The 20094-nt window shown below is 42.1% G+C and overlaps 1 protein-coding gene across 20 annotated transcripts in view; it reads right to left on the minus strand.

Annotated features, from left to right (window-relative positions):
- ZNF521 (zinc finger protein 521) overlaps positions 1-20094 on the minus strand; it is a 232920-nt gene that overhangs the window by 210935 nt on the left and 1891 nt on the right. For 4 of the 20 annotated variants that reach the window (XM_015277988.4, XM_004939803.5, XM_046938232.1 and 1 more), the window contains 2 exons: positions 4761-4823; positions 3682-3741 (listed from right to left, as the gene is read on the minus strand). The exons of 4 other annotated variants lie outside the window; for them this stretch is intronic. In XM_015277988.4, coding sequence (XP_015133474.1) covers positions 3682-3741; positions 4761-4823 — 123 coding nt within the window. Of the gene's footprint in view, positions 1-3681; positions 3742-4760; positions 4824-16927; positions 19689-20094 lie in introns of those variants that run through there. 12 more of the 20 variants (XM_040695505.2, XM_046938230.1, XM_046938231.1 and 9 more) reach the window with 9 other exon arrangements.

Genomic DNA, 20094 nt, shown 5'->3' on the forward strand with positions numbered 1-20094 from the left:
CTTTAAGTACAATGCCGAAGGAAAGAAAAGGGAGGGGAGGGAATTCTCCAGACTTATTATTCAGAAGCGCTTGCACTTTACAGGAACTCAGCAGCACACACACACGTATGCACACGCACCCCTTAGTGCACAAAAGCCTGAAGAATCACTCCATTTAAAGCTTCCTACTTAGAGACCGGCTATTAAAATTAGAATCATTTTAAGTCTAATAAATGTTTTGCTTCTCCTTCTGCATTTGCAGATAGAAACTCTACAGGGACAGAAGTCAGTCAAGCTTATTCCCTTCTGCTGTGACTTCAGAATACATGCTCTAGCCAACTGGCACATTTGTTTTTAGGTCAACACTTAAGTGGGACCCTCTGGGACGTAGGTTCAAGTTTAGCCTGCGACAGCTTTGTGAAACAAGTTCTGGCAGTCTCAGCCCCTCTCCACGAATACATTTCCAACATGATTCCCTTCCATGAAAAGTTGTCACCTCAGAAAGAAGGTGGTATTTAAAGAGAGACGCTTAGCGAATAGACTGCTTTTTTGCTACAACAACAAACGGCTTCTATCGAGAGCTGTTCTAACCCTAAATGATTACTTAACCTGAGGACAAGCTGCCTTACTTGTGCATCTCTTTTTAAAGTCTAGAATGAAACGCACGTTAGAAATGCAGTGTGCAGTCACCTATCTTTCTGTGTAACCTCCTGTTTAAAGCTCATGCCCACATATGGACTTCAGGGTGTCAATCATCTCTCACATTTCTTTCTCCTCGATATCTGCAACTACCGCAGACGAGTCCCTCAACAAAGACTGGCTTGACAATAGGATTACCTTTCCCAATACCTGCAAACACCACCATCATTTCCAGAGGCTTCCCTTTCCCATTTCAGAGACCTACTGAAAATGTTTAATACGCATCAGCAACAATACACACACCGGCTCCATCTGCAGATATCATTCAAAATTATCTGGTATGGAAAGAGGGGTTGTATTTTTGGCACAGAAATAAATTCAGCCTATTAAGGCACTTAAGAAAAAAAAGAAGAAGAACAGTTGTATTCTGTTACTGATTATGTTAACATTATTTATAAATGGAAATTAAAAGAAGTATGATTTTCTCATTACTGTGTTCCCTGGCAGGTGGTTCTCCCTACCCCTTCTTCCTCCTCCTCATAAGGGATGTTATTGCTGTAACTTGGTCTAATAAAACTGCAACTTTGGGGAAAATGAAAAATCGCATTGGCTTAGAAGTGTTGGAGGCAATAAAGCCATGGACTTCAATTAATTTCAAGTATGGGAGCGGTTTAAGGCCAACCAGCAGAAATTCTATTCTGTCCATGTAAAAATGAGGTTTCACCACATTTACTTTTTATAACCCATATAAAAGTCAAGTAAAAGTAATGAATATCTAAAAGCCATCTTGGTGGACTGGCAAAGACTAACTGTATTCTTGAAACTTATCTTACATACTTCTGCCTGTGCTATGAGGATCCATAGCTAAACATCAAACTACCAAGAAAACAGCCCACTTTCCAACCCATTTCCCTGCCTTGCAGTGGACCTCCTTCCAAGCCACTTCTGCATGGAAAAGTGCTGGCAAAAGAAAGGAAAACTAAGATCATGTGGCTATAATTATTACCAGGCAAGGAATATTTCTTCAGCTCAGTGGTAAAGTAAAACTCTGTCGCTCTCTGCTCCCAATAGTGTCCATCGCAAAACAACTGCCTCATTAAATTTCTGCAGTAAGATTAATATGCCGTAGCTGCACTACATTTATAACTTGGTACTCTATAAAAAGCACATTTAATGGTTAGAGCCAGAGTGTAGATACAAAGTATTACTATAAAAACTTCTGGCAGTGTGTATACAAAGTGGGCCTTCTGTACTGCTGGCTCTATCAGAAGGGGTTTTGTTTTTAACATCGGCATTACATTCTTGCTATGGAGAAAAACAGAAAGTTAAATCTCGCCTAGAAACAGACAGAGAACAACACCGGACAGGATGGGAAATAAATAACTTGTGAGACAATGTAACCATTGAGAATTATGTTAAAGAAAAGAAAAAAAACACACAGAAAAGTAACCGTTCCTTGTCACATTGATCTCCGGTTTCACAGTTCTCTGTTTCTTCAAATTGGTGTGTTTGTAGGAATACAAGTGTGCTTTTTATTCCCCACCCCTCCCCACCGAAGTTTACACATAGCTAAGCGGAGACTTAAGTACATGCAGAAGAATTTGAGACAATATCTTTCAAAAAGAAGCAGAGAAGTCTCCTTTTTTAAACAATGTGGTCTTTGCATAGAGCTAGTAGAACCTAGGACAGGCACAGAACAAAAACCCATAGGACGCGAACACAACAGAAATACAAAGTGTCCCAGCTGACCACAAAAAATAACTGCATTCTTCACCTTCCTGAGAGCAAGAATCTCAACTGTCCTCAAGCAAGTTACCTACTCTGAGATCGGTGGCCTCCTAGGAACATACGGAATCACAGAATAGCCCGGGTTGGAAGGGACCTCAAGGATCATGAATCTCCAACCCCTCCACCACAGGCAGGGCCGCCAACTTCTACACGTAATACCAGACCAGGCTGCCCAGAGCCTCATCCAGCCCAGCACTGAACACCTCAAGGGACGGGGCATCCACAACCTCTCTGGGCAGCCTGTTCCAGCACCTCACCACTCTCCCTGTAAAGAACTTCCCCCTGACATCCCACCTAAATCTTCCCTCACTCAACTTAAAACCATTTCCCCTTGTCCTGCTGTTATCCACCCTTTCAAAGAGTTGACTCCCCTCCAGTTTATAGGCGCCTTTTAGGTACTGAAAGGCTGCAACGAGGTCACCCCACAGCCTTCTTTTCTCCAGGCTGAACAAGCCCAGCTCCCTCAGCCTGTCTTTGTAGGGGAGGTGCTCCACCCCTCTGATCATCTTTGATCTTTGAATATCTCTTACTCCAAAAGGTGACCTCACCTGAGTGAATGAGACTGCTCAGAAGAGGCACTACCGCTCTTCAGATAAACTTCTGTAAGCCAGTACCAAAGACTGCTTGAATACCAAGTCCTCCTTGAATTCTCAGAATCAAACGAAATTTAGCAAATTAAAGAGCCCTCACTGTTATAAAGAATTAACAATTATTTCTCCACAATTGTTAATTAAACATTTCCCCATGAACCTGACTCAAACAACAGCTTTGTCCACCCTATTCTTCAATAGGACTTCAAAAAAAAAAAAAAAAAAAAAAAAAAGGATCCAGGGATCTGGTACCTGGTCTTACCTAACTGGCAAGAAATTATACAAATAAATAAAAGCAAAGAAATGACCCTTATCCACATATTTTACAAACATAAAAATTGTTTGGAACGAATATTCAAGTTCATCTGAAATGGCATGAGGTGGGGGTTTATGTGGGGGCTGCAGAGGAGGATTAGTTCTGGCAGCAACAAAAAGAAAAGCACGCTGGACTTTCTGAAGCATCTCATCATCACTGTCTTGAGCTGCCAGAGGAAGAATTTCTAACTCTCAGGAAATGAAAAGCAAGGAGAAGAGAAATGCTATTTTCCATCACGAGTCTCTAAAATGCATTCTAGGCTGAAACCAAGGAGGAGGAATACAGGCTTTGCAAAATCACCCCAATACAAAAATCCCTCACACTGTTGTCAAACGGTGATCAAACACTAATGAAGGAATTTGGCATTACCAGTCTGCGCGGCTGTGTGTCCCACACCTGCCTGCAGGTCCTCTGTTTCATTTTCTTCTACTGTCAGAAAAAAAGGTAAACAAAACAAAAACAAAACAAAACAAAACATGTTAGGCAGGTAGCTGAAGGGATTTCAAGCACCTTTACACCAGCTTCAGTTCTGAAAGCCAGCAATGCTTGTACAACACAGCCAAGAAAAGCCGATACAGGTCCACTGCAAAGAGCACACAGAATACACTGCTACAGGGAAGCTACATGTTGGAGAGCAGAGTGACCAAATAGGTTTCATGCCTTAAAAAAGGAATCGAATTTCCTCTAGGATATGTCTTCAGTGCACTCTGCTGTATTTGATTATGGAAGCAAATGAGGGAATAATTCTGGGCTTTAAGATTCTCCTCACTCATTCGGCATGGATAAGAGAAAGCCTTCTCCTGGCAGACGGGAGAGGTGTGCACTAATTCATACATAAGCTTTTAAAAAAATAATAATCCTATATTCAGTAGCAAGCATCTCAGCAGTGCAGACAGCCTTGCAAAGGAGAACTAACCCCATGCTGTTTTACTGTATACACCATGCCAGCATCTTTCCCTTGGCTCACAGCTTTCCAGAGCAGTAGAACTAAAAACAATACAATTCTTGTCAGATTCACTATTCAGAACTTGTTGGGCCAAAGTGAACCTAACAAGAGCCATTCTGCTGCTATTTTGAAAAAATTAGAGAGCTGTTCTGGTATGCTCTGATATGATGCCTAAGTAAGATTGACTCTCCAAAGTCAAAGCAAGGGAAGGCAGAACCGGTTCCCTTTTATTCTCCAATAGACTGAGGTCTTTGAGTTAGGGAGCAGCAGAGAGAAAAGAATTCTTTCTCCCTCCGCAGGGGAAAAAGCTGAAAGGGGAAAGATTGCACTTCTACAGCATTTCCACTTTCAAGAATTCAGGCCTCAACAAATAATCATGCAACTGAGTTAAAATCCAAGGCTTTGGGGGCCTTTTCCTGGTCCCTGGGATAACAAAGTGCAAGACATTTAAATCTAGGCACATATTCAAAAGAAGAAATACGCATACACACTCCACAAGTACCTCTTTTCCTCCTCCGCCAACCCCAAGGCTTCATACAATTGGTTGTTTCTAGAATCTGGGTTTCTAGAAAAAAACACCAGTTTTCATAAGGACACTCTTAGGATACCAGAAACCCGAAATACATAAGAGTCAAGTTCAATAGCATGAAGGACTCTAAACAAGCTCTCTCTCTGCCCCAGAGTTGTGGCTAGTATTCACACTTTTCTCACATCAACAGAGATCTGATAAAGCTTCCCCAAGCCCCAGAGTATGTAAAATATTTTACAAAATAAGAATTGATGAGCTGACTGTTTCAATCGAGCTTGCGTTTTGCAGCCGCAACACCACCACAGCTTGGGCCGCAACAATGCTGCGTGGTGTTTCTCTTTGTCATGCAAAAGCAGTCACCCCAGCAGCCCTCCAAGGCGAAGGAAACTGGTCAGACAAAGGGAGCAAGGGGAGCAGCTCAGGAAAAGGAGAGCTTCAAGGGACACGTGGTCAAATAGAAGCTAAGCTAAACAGAGATTTGTCACTAAGGCAGCCCGGATCAGTAAGGTTTATTTATACAAGGAAGAAAAATAATGAATACAACTAGTGTACAATTAAGAAAAAAAAAAAAAAAACACAACGTTTTGTGATGCCCTCAAAGCCCCCAGCAAAACCTGTGAAGCAGTAGTACCGCCTGCCCCTGATCAACCCCACCACTAGCTTGGATTTATACCCAAACAAACGATCTCAAGAACTGCAGAGTCTAGCACTCCATGTCCCAAGAGGAAACCCATTGTGGCTATCAGTACCTACTGATCAGCCGCAGCACGGGTGCTAGGTGCAGCTGTTGTCAACCAGTGAAATCCTCTGCCACCACACGTCTCAACTCTGAACTCAGACCAAAAAGGTCATTTAGGAGCTCTACCATTTTCAAGTCTTCAGAAGGAAGTGAGGTGGTGCCCAAACATGAACTTTTCAAGAACCGACTCAAGTGGGAAACTTCAAAACCAAGCACTGTTTGCCCAGAAGTAAACAAGTTCTGCTTATTTAAAGTGGATCTCCACTTAAACATGTTTGCAAACCAAAATACAAGAGTTGGTCCTTTCGATTATTACATACTGAATGCTCCCAGCAGCACTAGGCCCTCACTGGCTGCAGGAAGGGTGCATGCTGACACATGCTTGGCTCACAGCTGCACCAATACGGTTAGGTCTTAAAATGGAAATAAAACAAATGTGGATGCTGCCTAACAAATTGTTCCCATGTCCACTTCTATCGTGCAAAACCATGCCAGTGTATGCCTCGTGAAACCAACTGGTTAAAGATCATGAAGCTAGATGATCGTTGGGGTCCTTTTCAACCCAGGCGGTTCTATGATTCTATGATTCTATAAAACTTCCCCACTATTATGAAAGCTGAAAATTCAGAGTGAGGCTGAGGTTTGCTTTCAACAGAGGTTGTCTGCTATGTCTTCACCACACTAAAAAAAGAAAACAAGTATCAGAACAAGCAATGTAGTGGTAAGCATCTTTCTAAGTTGTTGTTCAAACTCCTAAAGAAATTTAAGTCCCAAAAGAACCACATAGGTCACAGCAGGCCATGGCACAAAGACTTGCTAATATTCAACCGTCAGGAAAATTAAACCTCATTTTAGGGGGGAAATACTGTAAAAGGAATTTAAAAAGCTACTCCACAAAAACCACAGAATAAGGGAAACCTTAGCATTAGCACAACTCATCTACAAAACGGCACCTCAATTGCCTTTGCTTTAACGTAGGCCATTCTTCCAACATGCTGGGTATGCTGCAGCAGGAAAGTTCCAGCTGGCAGCAGCAGAGAAGTTCCCCTGCTCAGCACTTTATACCTCTCCACAACTAGATTCTGAAAAGTTCAGTACTATTTCAGCCATTAACCGCTGCTAAACTCACCTACCTGTGATCTTCATGTTTAAGGGACATCACGGTGCCTGAAGCAAACAGTTTTCTTTCAGGAGAAAAAGGCAGCTTTAAGCAAAACTTATACAGTGATACGCTACAAACGCTGCTAGCCAAAAATCTTTCTCTAACACTAGCATGAAATGTAAGTAAAAACACCCAAAAAACAACAACAACAAAAACCCACAAGCATTATATGAAAATAAAACAGTAGCATGTATGCACTGTTATTAATTCAAACGTCAAAATTAGTGATACTCTAGGACTGTAATTGTGCATAGGGGTGCCATCTTCAGCACAGCATTTAGCACATCCTGGCATAAGAAAAGATAAACTCTAGATAACAACGTGATAGAATACCACTAAAAGGAGAGGCCTCAGGAAACGAGAACAATAGCTTATGAACCCAGACCCTGAGTAAGTGGTGCTACTGCTCAGTAGCTCTTCCAGATCCACTTGAAATAATGTTGTCATGAAAGCAGCAACATCCCTTGCCTGTACAATTATGCGTTCGTGACCACAGGTCACTTATTTTGTTAGCTGTTGAAATTCTTTTTGATTGACCTCTCTTCCTTAAAACAAAACATCAAATCCCTACCACGTATTTTCCCAATGCAACTTTTGAAAAACAAAACAACCAAGAAGCCCAAATACCAACATTTCTCAAAAGACCAGATCCACACAACTGTGACATCACGTTTCTTGAGAGTGAGTTGGTTGTTGATTTCTTTTTTTGTTTGTCTCAACAGAGGAAAATAGAATTCCAGCATGTCAACTCCATCTCCTATTATAAAAGCATGTGGCTTGGACAGATACCAGTTTCTAAAATTTTCCTGCAAATATGCATCTCTAAACCGAAGCTGCATCGATGTGAAAGGTTAGGACGCTTCAGCCTGGTACAACCGGTGCCCAAGGCAAACCGTGCTTCAGCTCACAGCATCTCTCATGCTTGTGCTAAGGAACATCAACGTTGAGACCAACTCCACCTTTTAAAGTAAATATATATATAAGTAGTACTATTGAAGACAGTTCTGGGAGGAAAACCTCGGGATATTCATATAGTGGTCCTAAAAATAACTCTCCTGACTGCTCCACAGCAACACCTGCTGATCAGGGAGGATTGCACCCCTTCTCCTTACAGTTTCTTCATGGGACAAATAGTTGGCCTATCAAGGATTATTTTATAAACTTAGTACAAAATATACCCAGGTTTCCTAGTTTGCAGAACCTCACTCATATTCTACTGCCTAACCCCTCACTGAAGAGTTAATCTGTAGCGTTAACACCCTAAGGAAGAGCACAAGTCATTTCTGGTTGATGCCTGGGAAAAACCTTGTATGGCAAATAAATGGATAAAATTAGAAACATGAAAAAGGACATTTTCACTGAAAGGAAAGCCTTTTGGAGAACCCTGGCTAAGATTTATAGCTTCAGAGCTATTACAAACCATAATGAAATAAAAGGAAAAGATAATTGAAAAAAAAAAAGTCTATTTTCTTCTAGTCTAGGTGGGTTAATAAATTTTTAAAAAAGAAAAAAAAACAACAAAAAACAACAAAAAAACCCTTCCCTGAATATCTGTGCCTCCTTGTTAAACAAAGCAGGAGAAGCCACATATTCCAAAATAAACCATAAAAATAGACCGCTATTGATTTTATCCTTCCTAAAACACATTCTTTGAGAGATGTGAAAATAAACCCGATACAGCAACCAAGACTGTCAGAGATAAGAAGTTTGGAATATGTATTTTTAACTTGCACTTAGCATTTCCTATAATTCAATACCTGATCCGTACGTTGCCATTAGCATACGATCAGTAACTCAATTTAAAGCCATCCTGCACAAAAGCCTTTTTCCTAGGACAGAAATTTTGCCAAGTGCATCTTCTATCTACATGTTTGAATAATTTCTGCAGACAAGTAATAGAGACACCAGCTGTATTAGCATAATCAATACACAATTTACTGAGTTACCCAGACAGAACAGAAATAAAGCCTGTGTGCCTTTATTTCACTACCTACAAATTACTGTAATTTCTGGAAGTATCTCTCTTTTCTTCTCTTTCCTCCGTGAAGCCACATAAAAAAACCGGGAGGACATTCATACCGTGTCCAGGTAGATATTAAGGATGATTAAATAGATTAATCACATAGGCAGAAGGCAAATTTAAGAGTCAGTTACAGGAGGTGCTGAGCATCCTCTGACTCTATTAAATTCAATAGCTTTTGAAGATGTTTCCTACTTCGCAGTAACATGCTGTAGAAATCTAACTCCTTAAGGGTTTCATCAAGATACAAACTGAAATTAAGGCGGATACAGAGTAGCATTAATGCCAGCTCAGATGCCAACCTGCTCAGGCTACATCTCGCTCTGCTTTCTGCCCCTCCCGTGCACTGCCGCTTTAGGGCTCAGCCCTCCAACTCACCCTGCCAGCAGGCCAGCGCACACTCACACCACCAGTAAGCAGCAATTCAGAGGATGAACCCTGGAAGTTTACGATCATCTCAGGCTGCTTCATAACGTTCTCTAAAGAAAGCCAGCATTCAAAAAAGTTCAGAACTACCAAGAAAGTAGTGAACAGCAATAGCCAGTGTCAGCATACATCTACCAGCTACCACCCAGCAACTCAATCGCTATTTTAGCTCCCAAGTGTGCATGTACCCATGTGCATAGTGTGAGAAGAGCTAGGAAAAAGAGAAGACATTTGCATAATAACGTTTCAAATATCTGCATTCCAGACCTCGACTGAAAATTAGCTCAATGTGCATGGCCACAGTTGTGCATCAATCTTGTTAATCACATACACGAACATTTGTATTTCTGATTTGTTTTCCTTCTTGTTATGGCACACCCCTTTTCTACTTCTCCCCACCACCCCTGCACTGAAACAAAATCCTCTTAATATTTGGAAATTACTTTTTTTTTTTTTTTTCTTCAAGAGATTCCTGTTACAGGAAGGATTCTTCTTCTTGCACCTTCTCTTTAGCCTATCTCAACATCCAGCTTTTTCTTTCCCCCCCTTTCCTACTTTTTTTCTTCTTCCTCTGTATGTTGTTCTTGTAGAAAGACTGAATTAGGAGTTCCCAATCGGACAGCAATGGCTGGAAAAGATCATTGTTTTGCTAAAATATTTTCCTAGGCAGCACATAAGCATAAAAATGATAAATATACTTAACTGGAAAGAAACTATCCTTAAGAAATCCTTTGGATAGTCTTTGCACCCTTGATCTCCAGGATGACAGTATCCAAATGTGACAGCTGAGGACACCCAGTTTTACATGACACTGTGGCCAGATTAGGCAGAAGCACTCCTTCCTGAAGCAAAAGGAGAATCCTACCAAAAGCTGGGAACAGGGGATATCTTTTCATAGACAACTGAGATGGGATGGATTAATCCTGCACAGGCTGCTGATTTTGCTTCCCTAGATATTTTGTAGCAAACTCAGACTACACCTACATATATTCATGCTTTTTGTTACTTAAGGTAAACTTTAAGTAGTATGTTACCTTTTCCAAGATACTTTTCTCCAAAGAATCCTAAAGCTTTTTAAACACCGCTGGTAAATTCCAAATACCCCCAAGACTCCACACTGTGCAGTGTAACAGATGATTATGGACCTTCAAGTCAAATGTGGGACCGTGATCAGTCTTGGCAAAGCAAGAGGGAGTCTCTGCAACACAAATCTTAGTTCTAGGGTAAGGATGTTCAGCTGTCCTGCCTGTTTCAAACTGAGCACTTGGTCTTTGTTTTTGGCAATGTGACTGTGGACAGCCAGTTCCCTTGAGGAAAGCCACTAAGATAAACTTCAGTTACCAAACCCAGTACTTAAGAGGAATGCTGTAAGAGCATTTTCTCTCTGAACACTGAAGTTACATATCACTTAAGCTTTCTTACTCTCCTCCTCTCAAAGGGACATAATTAAGAATTTTCACTGTTTCTACAGGCTCGCATTTTCAACTGTGTTTAGAAAACAGGAAATTCATTAAACTGTCTGCAAAAGCCTAAACTCCATAAGAGAGAACAATCTGAATCAAAATGGTGCACGGATCAGAGAACTTGAGTGTAACATTACACAAGCCTGAAGACAGAAGATCGAAGGAAGGAATATGAGGACCTACAGTCAAGGTTACTGCAGTTGGCCAAGACATCTGAAAATGAGGCACTTAGTCTGAGGAGTTGGGACCATGAGACACCGTTTGAATAATGTCAAAGAAAAGGACAGCTTTTTGCTTTGACTCTATTATGTAATGTCACATATTTATTTGAGTCAAAATACACCCCTTTCAATTTAGATTATCCCTGATTTACCAGAGATATAAATCTGTTTTGAACCATGATTATGTACACTTGTTTTTAATCCCTCAAAATTTCAACTCTGTTATAGACGACTTTTTAGCATATAGATCACCACTTTGGTCTCTATATCCACAAAGGAGCTTAGAAGCCCAAAAACTAGTGAAGGGACCCTGCATCTAAATTGCCACAAGTTTTGCTCAGTCACCACTCAGGTCAGGCAGTACCAATGGTTTTTATCAGTGCCATGCAGCTCAGTGCTGAAATTAAACCAAAGCCCCACCACAGCTGGCTTGTAAAATATTAAGTCCCACTTTCCTTGGATTTGGATGCACTCTTACAGGTTTTTTCTTGAGAGCTTACATATCCTTGCTTGGTCGCTACAAGATGCTAGCAGAAAACATGTGAGTTTCAGTATCTCTTCCTTTCCCCCTCTTGCCCACACCCACTGGTTAGATCACTCAGCCAGGATGTGGGTGACACATACTCAACTTTCTTCTTTATCAGAAGGATTTATACTCTTGTCATGAGCTTCCTAGAAAAGAACACTTACCCTCAGACTTGTTGTGCACTCATTCATTGCTACTGAAGCTGCCATACCTCATCTACAATATTCACTGAACTAGAAAGAAGGAGAATTAGCATGATACTACATCCTTGTGGTCAGGGCACTCACCTGGGAAGCAGGACACCTGGATTCCAGTTCTAGTTTCTCTGAAATAACTCATTAGAAAAAATACTACAGGAAGTAGTTGGCAGACCAGGACCTCTTCTTTCTACATGGGTGCTCAAACAATCAGACATTAATCTTGTGTGTGAGCACTCCTTCTCACCCCTCTTCTCCGACAAGCATTTAATTACACTTTTGAAGAGGGGAATGTCACTGGCAAGAAGGGCCACACTTTGCTGCGTAATGACTGATATATTCCCTGTGAGATATCAGATTCAAACATCCCCAGCCAAAGCACAGAACAGAACCCCCATCTCTCACATTCTAGCAGAATAAATAACTCCTCATTCAAGGGAAGAGGAAGAGCAGTAGTACACCCCCCCAATTCATTCTGTTTTGGGAGAAAAAGAACAGTCTGTTCCCTGACTCCAACAACAGGGCCAGGGCAGTGACTGCTGACTACAAGGTAGCCAAACGTGCTAAAGTACCCACATCTAGAATGGGAGGAGGTAAGACACACTACTCCTTCCAAGTACTTCATGCTGTCTCCATAACGCATTTCCTACTCACTAACATCCATAAGCCCCTAACCTGCCTAGGAATTGTACAAAGAATCCAAGTACTTGATGCAAGGTCCTAATGCCACTAGGCAACCAGTCCTCTGAAAACCCAAGCCCATTCTTTGGGTCCGTCCCTCAGAGTTTTCTTTGTTGATTTATGTTTGTATCTGGTGAGTCCTCTACTCAACCGATCCACTAGAAAAAGAGCAAAGTGAATCTTTTCCTACACTCTAGTCCTTTAGATATCATTAAACCCCACCCCTTTTCAGCAGTCACATTCATAGACCAATGGCAATCTGTTTCCTCCTCCCATCTTCAGAGCAAAAATGTTACATCAGGCATGGATCTTGACATCCTGTTGTCCTGGAACCTGTGAATCAGAAAGTTCCTTCCTTGCAATTGTATTCTTTGGAGGTGGAAAATAATTAACTTCCCCATCCCCCCCACCCCCTTCCTACTGCCACTGTCAAGTTTAGGAATTCACTTGGCTGTTTTCTTTTCCAGACAGTCATCACAACTCAGTGCCAGAGAAAGTTTTGTTGATCAAAGCACAGCCTGGTCTTCCCAAGGACAGTGACTCACTACATCACATCATATGGTCCAGCAACACAGCAGGTAGCATGGTTTTGTTTTTAAAGTTCCTTTCAAGAAGCTAAGGAGTCAGTAATGGAGGCTGAACTGGATAGGCTACCAAAAGGAGCAAACAACAACAACAACAACAACAACAACAAAATCTAAAATTCGATGATCAGGAATTTCATCACCTGATACATATTTTCCTGGCAAAATATAAGCTAACATTAGTAAGGTCGTACCTTTCAGGGATTGTTTACAAAAGCCATTTATTGTGAAGTTAACCCAGACATATAGATTGAAAAATGCTCTACCTTTTACAGGCTCATGCAGAACACTGAAAGTCAGTGTGGGAACTTGAGAGAGATTTTGGATTTCCTGTAGGACAGGGAAAACAAGAATCCTATTGCGGGTTATTGTCCCTCTAAAAATGGGGTTGGGAAGGAGAGAAGCACTGCTTCTCTCGCTAGCAGCATCCCAGCCACATGTCTTAGGGTAAAATGGTATTCTGCTCCAGCCCAGGGGCTGTTTAACTAGTGACTGGCATTTTCAAATTTGTAAGGAGAGTACGCTAGTTACAGATCCTTCACTTTTAAAGAATCATAATAAGCAGTTGTCAAAACCAGAAAAGAAGGCAGCAGGGGCAGGGGGGTGACTGTATCAACAGACTTATCAAATGACTTCAGAAAAATTGCTCAGAGGAGTAAAAACTCTGACCTTAAAAAGAACAATTGCACCTAACTGTACCTGTATTTAAAAGTGAAAGTATCAGATGAAACACTCAAAAAAGCACCTCTCTGCCTTACTCCTATAATAAGAAAAAAGAGGAAGCAAATAACACCAAGGAAAACACATCCCCCCCAAAAATCTAAAATCCCACTGGGCATTGATAGTGGTGGATCGGTGAGCAACGATCCTACAGCCCTTTTGAGTACACGTTACACAGATTCAAATGTACAAAAAAAAATAATTCGTGCAGCATCACTCCGGTTGGAGGAAAAGCCAAAGGGCTCACGTGCACAACAGAACAACACGGACAACCTAGACTAAATCATTAAAAAAAAAAAAAAGGAAGGAAGGAAAAAATCTCCTGCATCCTTTCTTCAACAATTATGTGCTATAGAGGAAAAAAAAATGCTTAAAACTAATGGACTTGGAAGTTAAAAACAAAAAACAACAACAAAAAAATAACAAGAAAGTGTCAACAATGTTAATGGGTAACATCAGTCTGGGAGGACAACGGTCCTGATTTTAAATCCTTGCACTGGAAGAAGGGGATTTTGTGCAGACTTGCAGAAGTACATATAGGACAGAAGAGCATAAAGCCGATTTCTTGGAAAGTAGTAGGGTTGAATTAAAACGTTAATTATAACATGTTGTAATATAGATACCCCCAAGATCAGCCCTATCTTTTCTGCTATAGTGCAGTCCCTAGGCATACGGCTAAGTATTCCTTGATCATTATCCTAGCTAAAACCGAAGCTACTGAAGTTTAGGGGAGTTGTATCTAACGGAATTTCTTTCATCTCTAATAATTGCTAAACTAGCATAATTGCTCATACTTGAGGTGAAATAGAACCCAAGTTGTCTAAAAGTTAAAACAAAAACAAACCTCACCACCTCTTTATGTACATTTTACTTTTGTCAGGATCCTTTGCCAAGAATTGCATTTTGATTTAAAAGCATTTAAAATCTTCACGTGTGCTGTCTGACTTTTCCAAAAGAGAACAACTGAGAAAGCTGAATGCTTTTCTACTAACGGCGCTGCAAAATGTATTTGTAAACAGACATCTACTTTTTCACAGCATCAAATAAAGGAGGCCAAAATCTTCACAGATTTGTTTGTTGTCCCTTCTGAGAAAGATAATATTTACATACGCACACATACATATCATGTCTCTGATTTAAGGGAAACAGAGCGTTTTCCCTACTAGGACTGATTTTGACCTCAAGTAGCTCTACAGGAATCAGTGGAAACCTTAAAACACATCTGGGAAAAGATGCTGAGAGGTCTGTCTTGAGGTATCACCATTGGTACTGTACTTTCATCAATTTAAAAACAAAAACACAACTCCATCTACCTTGTTTGAAATCTTTTACAAAGATAAAGCCACAAATCCACGTGGTCTATGTAAAATATTAACAGTTCTTGATCCTTTCCTCATTTACAAGTATTTAAAAGGCTGTTTTTTTTCTCTTTCAAAATGCATGAGTATCTACATAGTGAATCCTCTGTTTCAGGGGAAAGAAATAAGAGCTATTAAACCTACTGTGAATTAGACTGAAAGAACGACAGAGCAAAAGAAAGCCTTTCCAGACATCTTAGCTCATGGCGCGTAGCGTTACCCCACTCACATTAGAGAAGTGCCTCCATCCCAACAGCTTCCTTCTTAACCAAGTTAGCAGCAACTAGGGAAAACAACATCAAACTGAATCAAACACGCAGTTTTTCTGCCTCTTAATATATCTGTCACAAGTTTGCACCTTTGTGGAAGCAAGCCGTACAACGAGTGGCTGTTCAGATGTCTGCGCCTAATGGCACCCGTTCCTAAGTAGATGGCAATGGTCAGTAAAACTCACGCTGGCCCCCAAAATGACGGGGTAACGTTGCTGCAATTCTAAAGCTAATTGAGACAGTCAATAGCACTACACATGGCTAAATTCAGTGAAAACTACTACAGGTTAGTGATGGTTTTGTTGTTGCTTTATTGTTGTTTTTTCATTACGACATGAAGGAGCAGGGGCACGCGCCGTCGAGTCGAAGGAGAGCACTATAAATAGCCCGCATAATACAATGATTCTAATCTTAAATCCTCTTTGTAATTTGCTTTTTCAAGTACTCTTTTATGTTCAATATCTTAATTTTTGCCCTTTTTTGGATGGCCAAATACAAGCCAGCAACCCATTCATGCATCAAACAGATGTTTCTGCTTTTCAGGCCAAATGGAATCTTACAAATTTTTTGTTCCCTCCCTATGAAATGATGATGACAAAATAACACAGTCCCTGAAATCAGCCTGTTCAGAAGAAGTTCTTTGGACCGGCAACACTGGAACAGTAAGTCAAGTTCAGAGAAATCGTGCCAATACTAATTGCTGGTTTTGTTTATGCTGGATTGATTATAGTCTAATCAGCAGACAATCTAATGACTTTAGAGTCTAGTCCATGTAATTTAGAAGCTGGTTGGGGCTGAGGGTAAATATTCAAATAGTTGACAGAGACACAGAAATGTAAAGGCTACAGTCTGAAGGGGATCCAAATGTCAAATTCTCTCTAAACTGCTGTTGCTATTAAGATTTCTGTTTTGATCCAATACCACTCCACCACCCTTAGCACTACGGCACACCACTTGCACCTCTGCACGGGAAACATCCTTTAGCTTTGAATTTATGATGAGAAAACAAGTCACATTAAAACACAGCCACATTTACCCAGCCCTCCAACACTCTGCATCAATTGAGGCACAGCTGTAAATTCAGCCGGGATGGGAAGAGGACCTGGGTTTGCTTAAAGAGAAGGAGCAGCTTAGAGAGACGCTCTGGGCTTGCCAAAATATTTCAAGACACAAGCCTTCTTTAAGCAGAGCACTGATTGGTAAAACACAGCAGATGATTCTTTTCCTTCTCATCTTTCTAGGAAGTAACACTCGCTAATTTCATTTCTGCAGGTACATGTGGGATATAAAATTACAGGGAGGAAAAATAAAAGACTTTGAAGGAATAACTTTATTTTTTTAAAAGAAAAAGAAAGAGATCCCTTTCAAAGATCAGTGCTTCTATTTAATCTGTGGGGATGTTGTAGGTTCCTTGTGACGGCTTATCTAACACCTACAATTTCAACGATTTTCCTGGGTGACTTCAGCATAGCGAGTATTACCTGACTTTAGCTTGGAGAAACCTGAATTTAAAATTTAGTAGGACTACACTTTCATTCAGGTTTACGTAAAGAATACCTCTTTCTTTCTTTTTTTTTTTTTTAAGTAACTATTTTTGTAACTTGAATTCATTTCTAAGCAGAAAGTTTCACACCAAAAGCCCTTAGTAAGGGCAAAAGAAAAACTTCAAGCCCTCCCGAAATTAAAACCCTGTAAAGCCAAAGGGGGCAAGCAGGGCGGTCAGTAACCTAAGTGTGATATCTATAAAGCATGCCAAGTCAGAAAAAAGGTTTACCATTCAGGTAGCCAAGTTAAACAAGATAAAAGCGAGCTGCTCTTCCCTCCTCCTTTGCTTTCTCAGCTCAGGGGTCTCCAGCATGGTGTTCTTTAGGAGATGCTGCTGTCCTTAGGAGATAACAGTGTTAAGGAGACATTCCAATCGCCCTTCTCCAGCACCCTGCACAGGGGCTATTCTGGAGGCTTCCAGAGGGGTATCGTATCTCTGACTTACCTTTCCCCACCTGTTTTGCTTCCCGCTACCCTCCCTCCCCCACCAAACGTATGTATTAGCTGATTTTGATCAGGTCAATGATACCCAATACATTAAAAAAAAAAAAAGAAAAAAAAAAAGGCAAGGGAATGTGATAAATTAATCAGTAAAATAAGATATAGGTTAGGACTACGAGTTTTATGCAACTGATCTTTCTTCTGCATAAAAGAACCTCGCAGTTGAACTTCTATTCCTCCTTCCCAGAATCATATAAGATATTCAAATCACCATTTTTCAGGAAGTTTAAATTATTTAATCTCTTTTTTTTCAATCATTTCTGCCCCAACCCTGCAGTATATTTGTAAAAGATCGTGCATTTTAGAGAAAGTACTTACTATCTTATTTCTCCTTGGGTAAATATTTTTATTACTTTTAAACTGGAGAGGGTTTGTCTAATTGTCATGCCCTTTTTCTGAGAGGTGCTCATCAGTAGGTGCTGGGGGACAGGCAGAGTAGAGTTGGCAGCAAACCAGAAGAGATGGAGGGAAAAAAAAAAAAAGGAGTGAGGGGTAAAAAAAATAAAAGAAATACGAAGGGACAGAAACGTAAACAGAAAGCAGGGTAATTCAGCAGAATATTTTTTAAAAAATTGAAGAAATTTAGTCATTAGCAAGTTCTTAACACCCACCATTTCAGATGAACGTTAGTTTAACGCATTCCGTATAAAAACTCAATTGTCATTTTGTTTTAATGTATTTACCTGCCTTGTATCACTATTCCCCTAAGATATAAGTTTCAAATTAAGTTATCAAAAGTGACAGACGTATCAAAAATATCTCTTCTATCCTCCCCCCAGAACGGGTTGCTAAGTACATGACAAATTGGAAATGTAATGTGTAACTCCATATTTTATTTAGATGTGAAGCAGCACTCAACGAGTTTAAATAACTAATTTACATACAGTCAAAGAAGAGTTTTTTCCAGAGAAGCAATTTAAAATACTGTTTATTTTTGAACTATAGAACTATATTTTGTCCTGACTACATCAGTAATGCTTCAGAAATGGGGGATTTAAATAAATCCTGAGTTGTAATTCTCCTTGCGACGTTACTTACAGCTTTTGTTTGTTCACTACAGATGAAGATGTAATAACTGATGGGCAGGCTCTTATCAATGAATTTAAATGCCGTGTCTACAGAAGCATCTTTAAACTCCTCAGATGAAGCATGTTATCAGCCCTGCAGAAATCCTACCATCGGGCTGCTTTCAGAGTGCTGGTAATCTACTCACAAATGGACACGATTCAAGAAAAATAACACAGAGAAAATGAAAAAGATATCTGAACAAAGGCCACCAGGAACGATAACCTACTCCCCAAAGGTAATTACAGCAGCAATAATTACAGATGATGATTGATTTACTGCCTCCTTTTAGTTGAAAAACAGTAAATAAGATACTGTGGAGAAATCTGCAGCATCTCTGTCCTGAACATCAGGAGGTTTCCTTCAGTCAGGAGTTTATTGTCAGCAACGCAAGCTACTCCAGCTGAACCGTGCGATGTTGCTGTTTTCTCATGTCAGGGACTCTTAAGCTACCGGTGCATAGGGAAGGCAAAGTCCATACCTCCACATAAAATGGAAGCTGTATCTTTGGCTTTATTTAAGCGGGATGCTCACAGGAAGGTATCTCACAGACCTTTCCGGAGCACACCTAGCAAATAAGCACGAGTGAAGCATGTCTGTCAGGAGAACAATTTTCTCCATCTGCCCATCAATTCCGCACATCTGTTATTTGCTCTGAAATACCTGGAGGTCTGGAGCAACCCTTCGGTTAAAGCTTCCCAGCACCTTTTTGCAGATAAGGCCAACCGGCCGCCCTTCCGCCGGCTCCAAACTCTTTGGTGCACGTAAATAAATCCTCCCCGGGAAGCTCGGGATGTAAACGTGCACGTTGGCTGCAGAACTTTCCCCGCGGGATCGCTGTTACGAGGTGAGGGCACAGCAGCTCGGTTGCTCCCCTCGAGATGCCAGACAAAAGCACCCCTGAACTGCACAAACTTCCCCCAACAGCAGGTAAAGCGGCACATCCGAGGTTTTAAAAGAGAAAGCCTGCTCTAAAGCTCACCGAAGTCAACAGGAAGACTCGAGGCGGGCAACTCCTGGAAAGAGTTGTTCCAAGCGAGCGAGGCGCAGCGCTGCCCGGTCCCGCTCCCCGGCGGCGGCACCGGGCCCACACCGCCCCTCGGGGACAGCGGAGGGTCCGCGCCCCCCCGACGCGCACACACGCAGCCCCAGCCTCCAGAAGTTGCCCCCCTCCCGGCAGCCTCAGGCCTCCCCCCACCCGCAAAGCGGCCAACTTATTCGCGTTGCTGACCTGACGCAACTCAGGCTTTATTCAACTCCACTGCCGCGACCCGGAGGAAGGCGCGCATCCAGGGAGAGAGAAAGAGATGGTGATGGGAGGTGACAGCCACCCTCCCGCCGCCGCTGCCGCCTTCCCCGCGCGGGCACCCGGGCCAGCGGCTCCTCGGGGGGCGGCCGCTCCTCAGGGGGAGCCGCGGGCGGGCGGAGGGGCGGCGGCGAGGCCAGGCCGCGCGGGGCGGGGAGGCGGAGTGGGGGGGGCTCCGGGCCGGGACGCCGCAGCCTCCTCACAAGCCGCCCTTTGTCCTCCTGCGGGTCCCCCTCCTCCCGCTCGCCCGGGGGCCGCGCTCCCTCCCGCGGTACCCCCTTTCCCTCCCATCCCCAGAGTGGATGTATGGATGTACGTGTTTATTTATCGACACCCTCTCCCCCCCCCCCACCCCCTACTCGCACATGCCCCCCTCCGCGGCGAGCGAGCGAGAGAGCGAGCGAGGGGCCGCTTCACGTGATAGCCGCCGCCACATTCCTCCACAGCCCCAACTCCGGCCCCGCACCGGGAACTTCGGCCGCCCCACCCCCACACCGGGACCGGGCGAGGAGAAGAGGGGAAGC

Source organism: Gallus gallus, chromosome 2 (assembly GCF_016699485.2).
Source record: "Gallus gallus isolate bGalGal1 chromosome 2, bGalGal1.mat.broiler.GRCg7b, whole genome shotgun sequence".
NCBI classification, from domain to species: Eukaryota; Metazoa; Chordata; class Aves; order Galliformes; family Phasianidae; genus Gallus; species Gallus gallus.